Source organism: Phytophthora cinnamomi (genome assembly GCF_018691715.1).
Source record: "Phytophthora cinnamomi strain GKB4 chromosome Unknown Contig86, whole genome shotgun sequence".
Taxonomy (NCBI): domain Eukaryota; phylum Oomycota; class Peronosporomycetes; order Peronosporales; family Peronosporaceae; genus Phytophthora; species Phytophthora cinnamomi.
Window position 1 is genome coordinate 332,424 of NW_027151019.1, and position 8,506 is coordinate 340,929.

At 53.3% G+C, this 8,506-nt stretch overlaps 1 protein-coding gene across 1 annotated transcript; it reads left to right on the plus strand.

Moving 5' to 3' along the window:
• Positions 1 to 4,122: 4,122 nt before the first annotated feature.
• On the plus strand, positions 4,123 to 5,213 carry IUM83_19563 (DEAD-box ATP-dependent RNA helicase 36; the record flags this gene model as incomplete). The annotated part of the gene is made up of 2 exons (XM_067944615.1): positions 4,123 to 4,561; positions 4,630 to 5,213. The coding sequence occupies 2 exons, from the start codon at positions 4,123 to 4,125 to the stop codon at positions 5,211 to 5,213; spliced, it is 1,023 nt and encodes a 340-aa protein (XP_067784725.1).
• Between the last annotated feature and the right edge of the window lie 3,293 nt (positions 5,214 to 8,506).

An 8,506-nucleotide genomic window follows, 5' to 3' on the forward strand; every position in this document is an offset into this window, starting at 1 on the left:
GCGCATGACATCGCGCAAGTCACTGAACACTCTCTGTAACAGCCTGTTAAATGTGCCCGGACTACCGCTCAAACCCAGCGGGGTTATAAGATACTCAAACAGCCCATCGGGCGTCGAAAAAGCAGTAAATGGAATGTCAGATTCACGAAGTTTAACCTGATAGTATCCACACAAGAGATCCATGCAGGAGAACCAGTAACTACCGCCCATCGCGTCAAATGTGTCCTTCTTTCTCGGCATCGGTATCGCTGGCAAAATGGTGGCACTATTGAGTTGACGATAATCGTGCACAATGCGCCAACACACGGGCTTCTTGACGCACGTCGGAGCGCTGAATGCAGAGGTGCTAGGTCGAATAATACCTGCCTGCGCCATCTCTTTCGTCCAATCCTGGATCACCGTTCGCTGCTCCGGGTATTGGCGCTATTGTTTCACCGAAATCGGTTGTGTTACCGGCTGGAGTTGAATTTCGTGTTTAATCCCTTCGCGAACAGGGTGTATGGTACTTGGCAGCTCAGAGCGAACACAGTATCGCGATATTTGAGCGAGACTTCATATGCGGGATTGTTCACCAGTGCCTCCCATCCTTGTTGCTTAAAACGCTCAGCCTTTTCTGAGTCGTGTGGATTGATAACAAACACAGCTTCGATATCCTTCCCTTTGCGGAGTTCGTTCAGAAATTGCTTCGTTGTGATCAGTTTCGTTTCACCGAACGCACCCTTGTGACCATGCCGACGATAGAAATGGAAGATTTCGCGGTTGTGGTTTGCGTTCTTGAAACGATGGCCTCCGATCATACGCGCTCGAGGTCTGTTAGGTACCACCAATTGAAGACCGTGGGGTTCCTCAGTCCTTGTACGCGGGCGCAATAGTAAACGTTCCCAATCCATGTCCGGGTTATTCTCCCGAAGCCACTTCATTCCGAGGAGCACATCCTTATCCTCCGGGACAGGCATGACTGTAAACGTTTCACACGTCACCGGGAAATCCGGAATCTGCAACGTCATTTCGACGGTACGTCTCGGTCTTTGCACCGTTTGGTTGTATCCTAGACGAACTGTCATCATGACGTCAGGATGCTCCTTGATGTCCAGCTGAAGTCGTACAGCTAGATCTTCAGTGACACCGTTGAGGCTGCTTCCATTGTCGACGAATATTGAGACGTCAGTCGCTGCCTCATCCTGATTGTAGGCTAAAGTTTTCACTTCCAAAATGGCGTAGAATGATCCACCAACATAGTGATTGCTTTCCTTGGTGGACTTGCATTGCGGCTTGATATGACCGACTTGTCCACAATCCTGACAAGTGGCTGACTTTCGCCAATCCTCTTTTGGCCCACTCTTCGGTAACAGCTTTCGCTCCGGCGGCTTGCTTTTATTGTTAGCCGCTGGTTTCACAGATGATGACGCTTTCGAAGAAGGCTGGTGATTCGCCGTGGTCTTTCCCGAGATTCCTCCATAGTGAGCAAACTCGAAATTCGTTGCAATCTCAATTACTTCATGCGAGAATCTTGGACTGAGCTCCTTCACGTTTTTCTCTGTATTCGGCCTAAGTCCGTTCTGAAAGTAGAACCTCTTCTCCATCTCCGAAATCTCCAACTCGGATTGAAACATCAGATCCTGAAACGATGCCACATATTCATGGATGGTCCCGTGTTGTTTCAGCTGAAACAATCGCTCACATAGATTGTATTCAAAGTTTTCGGGACGAAAGTGTTCACGTAGCTTCGCTTTAAACAATTGCCATGTTTTGGGTACTCCTGCCGCTTCACAATCTGACGAAAAAGCGCGATACCAGTTTAGCACAGATTTACCTAAACTGCTGGATATCATGGTCACAAAATCGGACGTATCGGCCTCCATCAATCCGCGCTTGGTAGCGTAATATTCCTCCATGGCAAAGATCCATAGTTCCAAATCTTCACCGAATTTCCTTTCATACATGGGAGGATCCTTCTTCCGTCGTTCGCCTTGCGATGCGAGCAAGTGTTAAAAGCGGTTATTGGCTTGCTGCATTTGCATCTGAAATTGCGTTTGCATCTGCGTCTGATACATTTGCTGTTGTTGCGTTAACCAGATCATTAACTGTTGCATTGACATTGCGTCGGGTGCAACGTTGCCGTTCCGGTGGGTGGGACTTCGTGGCGGCGTTGCAGCCTCCGTTTGAGCCGTCCGTGGCACTTGGCGTTGCCGCGGGTTAGGCGATTCACTCTCAGCTGTCCTACTCCTTGTCATAGTCATTTGGGGTAGGACAGATGGACTTTTCGGTGAGTGGTCCGTAAAATACGCGCGAAATAAAACGGAAAAGGAACCAAAAGCTCAAAAAGTGTTTTACAACTCACTGTTGCTGCGGTTTCTGGCGAATAAGGCTGTTAAGCTTCGCAGCAAGATTGTCTTGGCACTCCAAAAAGGTTCAGAAACGCCAGGTTAAGTTGACGATCAACCTGGGACTCGATGCTCTCGTCCTTGATCCAGAAAGTCTCTTTGCGAAACTTGCCCAAAACCCGCTTAGCCGTTTTGACCTGGCGGAGGGGATCCACTTGAAGTTTGGCGAAACTCTCCGCCTCGGCTGGCGAGAAGAAAAGGCTGGTGGCAATCGCCGTAACAGGAGCAGGAGCAGGAGTGGACGTCGATGATCCTTTGACGTCACTCGCTTTCTGATGCTTCCTCTTACTGCCTTGGTTGTGACCCTTCTTGTAGCGGGCCATAGACCGACTCCAAAGATCGAAAAAGAGGCAAGGGACTACCACCGGGTAACCAAGGACCGTTATACTTCTACAAAGATCCGCTTTCGCAGACACAATGCAGGCGCACTGGTGCTAAACCAGCTTCTAGTGAATGCCCAGCACACAGCGACGGTTAGGTACAATCCGATCTAGGCGGAGGCAAAGCCCCTACGTGGTATTTCCACCGGCCATAAGGAGTGATAATGTACCCACTTCTTCGAAGTGTGCTCCTCAAAAGCTGCACGTTCGCAACCTAGAGCTTCCCCACGATGTGGCTGGCTCCAATAGTCACAGGTAAAACTCGCTTCCCACGATGTGGCCACGAGTAAACCTTTCTTGAACTTGAACCGAAGCTTGACACGGCAAGCACACAAACCGATGCGAAGACCCGAAGCTTGAGGGCGCAGTAGCGGGCGCCCGTCGAACACTTGAGAGGAAGATTGGAAGTTGAAAAGTGATTGATTGAATCGTTAGTTTGGCGTCGGATCATTGCCGCCGCACAACCAGTAGTTCTTGGCGACCTGGACACGCAAACAAGGATCCAGGTCCCATCCCAAAGTCTATCAATCTCAGATCCTAACTCTATCCTGATCTACCAATGAGAATCTACTAATCCAAAACGTAGCTTGATCCAAATATGCGACTCGCGTCCCATAATCAAAAGTTCGGCTCGAAAACTTGATTCTTGCACATATCAAGGATTTTTAGCCAATAAGGTCGCATGAAACTCCATGTTTATGCGTCCCATAATCATGATTATTCTTGATATTGACCAGTAGGATAGCATGTAACGAATATAAACCATTCAATGTTTTATTATGCTGTACAGCGTAAACAGACAGGGATGCATTAGCAATTGACGTGGGAGTCCTCTGCCATCTCATTGGTAGACGGACGTTCACGTCACATGTGTAGCTTAGAAGCAGAACTTACTTCAAGATAAAATTCCGAGCTTCGCCGTGGTTTAGCACGGCATAGTATGTCATGGACATGTATGAATGTAGGAGCTTGAGCGTACAGAAGACGGTAGAACAGAAGATCTGTCTTAAAAGCAGAAAAGTGACTGGCGACAATCAACATTCTCCAACTGTTCTGGCGGCTGCCAGATGATGCCCCCAGATGATGAGCATCAGGGGGTTGGATTCATGTAAACAAGGATGATCCACCCATGTCGATGGAGCTGAGATCTCACCGAGGCCGTAGGATATCACACCTGGGTCATGGAGGCACGTAAGGGCGCTGTGAAAGCGCCTTGAGTACTGTGTACTAATTGCAAAGGACCTCACTGTGCAAGTGGACTACTGTGCAAGTTTTCTCTCTCCGGCTGTGCAAGTCGACTCGTCGCTGTGCAAGCGCTTTCCTGACTGTGCAAGTCGCCCTGAACCCCCCGCTCCGTGATGGCCGGGTTCACACTTTCTGACGGCGAGGACCCGCCGGTCGAGCCCCTCGCCCCACAACTCCCCGTGGAGGCTGACGAGGCCCAGCCTGCAAGCCTCGCGCCGACCACGGCTGTCCCGTCAACGCAAGGTGCCGCCCCACGTCGTCTCAGCGCACGCTCCCTGTCCCATGCTGGTGGTCCCTTTGCGCTGCCGCGCCATGATTATTCCGGCGACGAGTTCGTCGACATGGTGGACGTGAGCGGCGAAGCCAACGACGGGTCCGCTGAGAGGAAGGAGGAGGCGCCACCGAGCAAACGTGTACAGACCATGCCAACCCTGCCAACCCCACCGGTGTTTCGAGGATCTACGGCACAAGACAAACAGATGTTCATGAAGAAGTACGAAGCGTACTGTCGGCAGCTCTCCGCCTTGGAAACAGCATTCTTTCGGCCTTTCCGTATGCCTGTGGGCGCGTGTGCCGAAGATGAACGTCGCCGCCTCATCGCGCTGTTGGATATCTGCAAGCCCTCGATGATATTACGGAGGAGGACTGGATCGACTACTTTTGGGAAGGGTGCATTGCGGGTGAGCTCGATTTTGACAAGGTGAAGGCGCTTATGAGCACCAAGCTGAGCATGGACGTCCAGTTGGCGGACGCGGACTCGCGTGTCTCAAAGCTCGCGCACGAGATGTACCAGCTTCTCGAGAAGGTGAACATGGAGTGGATGGTGGAGAGGGAGCCGAAGAAAATCGTTAGCTACCTTACCAATGCCCTAGCTCCAGATCAAATCCGGCGCACGGTGAAGAACGAGCTAGCGCGGGAGTCGAATAAGCCGCTCACCAAGAACGTCGTGGCATTTATCAAGTGGTTGCGCACCAGCTGCAAGGAGTATGTGCGCTGGGAGCCCCGAGCAAGTCACAAGGCTCCATCTACGGGCAAACCGCCCGCTAAGAAACCGATTCCACCTCCCACCAAAGCTGCCCCCACGAAAACACCCCCAACAGCGCGTTGCAAGCGGACCTGCCTGAAGTGTGGAAGTGAAGAACACCGGGTGAACGATTGTCCCCGCGCTGGTGCAGGGGAGGCGGAACAGCTCTTGCCCGAATAGCGGGAGAAGCGCGCGCCGCCGGCCGCCGCGCCCGCTGAACCAGTCCACCACGTGAAGGCCCTACAGCTTCAAGAGGTCCCTCTGCAAGCCGGAAGTGGCTGCCTGGCGCGCCTTGAAAATGTCCTCGACTTGGACAACGTGCTACTGGATGCAGGAGCGGATGTCAATGTGGCTAGCCGGGGGCTGATACACGATCTGAAAGATCGAGGTGTCGCTGTGCGGGAGGAGACCTGCAGTACCTGTACGTTGGCTACCTTCGATGGTAGTCATTTTGAAGTCACGAAGCGTGTCAGGTTCGGCGCTATCCAGGTCCAGACAACGGCGGGCCCATTGCTACTCCGCAACACGCCTGCTTGGGTGTTTGAGCATGAGAAAGAGAAGCATACTTTGGTGCTGTCACGCCCGATGATGGAGCGGCTCGGCTATTCAGTGGATGCTATCTTGGCGCAAGCGTGTGATACCAGCCGCGAGTGGGATATACAGGATCTAAGTGGAAGCGACGGGGGTGCCATCCATCTCATTCGAGAACCTTCCCTTCAGCACGCACCGCCAAGAGCCGCCGAGATCAATAACGCCGAGCTGAGAGCGGCGACGCCAGACTTAGGGGTTCCGGGTGACAACGCCCAAGCGCAGGTGGCAGCGATTTTAGCGGACCGGGTCGTCGAGGCTGCGGACGCTGGATTAGCTCCCGAGGAAGTCGAGCGGCTGAGAACCATACTGCAGGACTACCAGGATGTGTTTCGCGTGGAGTTTGGCCGAGATCCTCCAGTACGCGTAGAGCCGCTACGCATTCGGCTTCGTGAAGGCGCCACTCCTGTGACGAGCAACTCACGACGGTATCTACCAGCTCACATGGCATACCTTGATCAGTATGTACAGGAGCTGCTAGGTAACGGTCTGGCGTTTATTAACCCCTCGAGTCGCTGGGCATCCCCGCCGCGTATTGTTTCCAAGAGCAATCCTGGGACCTATCGAATGACTGTGGACATGAGAGCCGTGAATGCCAGGACGGAGCCAATCCTGTGGCCGATGCCTATCCTGGAGGCCGCCCTCGGATTGCTGGAAGGATCGACCTGCTACTTTACGCTTGACTGGTTTCGGGGCTATTGGCAGTTGCCACTGGACCCCGCCTCTCAGGAGATGTTCTCTATCATGACGCATTGCGGCATTATTACACCCACTAGGGAGTCGATGGGCGGGACAGACTCGGTTGCCTACTGCCAGCACGTGGTTGAGGAGGTATTCCGACCCGTCCTCTATAAAGGGGTGCTTGCCTGGCTAGATGACATCCTGGGCTACGCGGCTGATCCTGTTAACCTGCTTGAGGTGTTGGAGCGCGTGCTCGCGGCGGGCCGCAGCTTTGGACTAAAATTACATCCGAGAAAGTGCCATTTTTTTCTTCAGGAGGCTAAATGGTGTGGAAAGTTGGTGAGCAAGGAGGGTATCCGTCACAGCCCTACGCGGGTGCAGGGCCTGGTCGAGATGCCGGACCCCACAAATACCGGCCAACTGCAGCAGCTAATGTGTGCTATCAACTGGATGAGACAGCATATCCCGCAATATGCGACCCTCGCTGCACCACTACTGGCCGTCGTGGACGCTGCTGCCAAGAAAGCTGGAAGTCGAAAAATCAAAGCAACTCTCCAAGGTCTCTCTCTCTGAAGTTGGTTGGAATCGCGAGCATGTAGATGTTTTGGGCGTAGTTCGCGAGGCTTTGATGAAGATGGTGCCGCTTGCGCACCCGGATCCCACACCAGCCGTGTGTCTGTTTTGGGATGCGTCGCAAGATTCGTGGGGAGCCATCTGTACCCAAGTATCTGAGCAGGACTTGGGTAAGCCGTTGAATGAGCAAGACCACCTTCCTCTTGCATTTCTAAGCGGGCGATTTACGGGGGCACAGCTCAAATGGCCTACGATTGAGAAGGAAGCCTACGCGATAGTCGAATCTGCGAAAAGTCTCGAGTACCTGCTACTAAGTCCAGGAGGTTTCCATCTCTTCACATGTTCAACCCGTTTGCAACTGATTCCAGCATGCAGAGGTACCAAGCCGACAAGCTGCAACGCTGGTCAATGACGATGACCACCTATCGGTATGTCATCGAACACGTTCGTGGAGAAGACAATATTTGGGCTGATCTGCTCAGTAGGTGGGGTAGTCCACCGACGCCCATGGGTCAATCGGTCGCTCGAGTGCATCAGGTCGTGGTTGTGCCGGCGGTATCGCCACTCACGGAGAATTCTTTTGAGTGGCCAACGTTTGCCGAAATTTGCGCCGCGCAGCAGCTGCAGGAGTCAAGGCCTGAGTATGTCACGTGGGACAAAAGTAAGGCATGTTTTGTGTTTGGAGGTGACCGAGTTTGGATCCCAGATAACGGCGATCTCATTCCGAGGATATGTGTGGTGGCGCACGCCGGAGGAAGCGGGCACCGAGGCGAACGCACCACCGCGTCAGCTATTTCTGCTTGGTGCTGGTGGCCTAAGCTCCGTGAAGATGTGTCCCAGTTTGTCAAGTTGTATTCATTGCGTCGCGACGCGTGATGGAAAGGAGCCACGCCCATACGGCCCCGCGATACATGCCACCGCACCAAACGAAGTGCTGCATTTTGACTATCTCACGCTACCGGAAGATGAAGATTCAGGTAGCAAGTATATTCTGGTGCTGAAGGACGACTTTAGTGGCTTCGTGGAGCTGTGGACGACGGCAAACCCGGACGCCAGCTCATGTGCTGCCGCTTTGCAAGCGTGGTTCAACCGCTATGGTGTTGCGAAGCCGATCAGGGTACCCACTTCAAGAACCAAGTCACCGATGAACTCGCCAAGGCCGTCGACGCAAATCACCACTTTACGACAGCCTACTGCCCGTGGGCAAACGGCACGGTGGCAGTGGTGAATCGGTTGCTGCTGAAATGCATGAGAGCGGTGCTAAGTGAGCGGCGCCTATACCCAGCGAAATTGGAAAGCATTGTTGGGATGGTGCAGGCAGCCCTGAACCAGCAACCATCAAACAAGTTAGGCGGGCGTGCTCCTGTTACAGCGTTCATGGGTCTCCCAGCCACCACCCCGCTATCGACGATTTTTTCGTCGGGATCCGTTTCCGAGATGGATGCAGGAACGCTGCACGTAAAGATTCAGGAGCACCTATCGTCAACTGCCAAGGCGCTGGAGGCAATGCACAGAGATGTGGCGGAAATCGGTGACCAGCGCCGGATGCAACCGCGAGCTCGTCGTGCCGCCCGAGCCAAGCCCCCGAATTTTTGTCGTTGGTGATTTTGTGCTCGTTGCGTCGGTTGTAG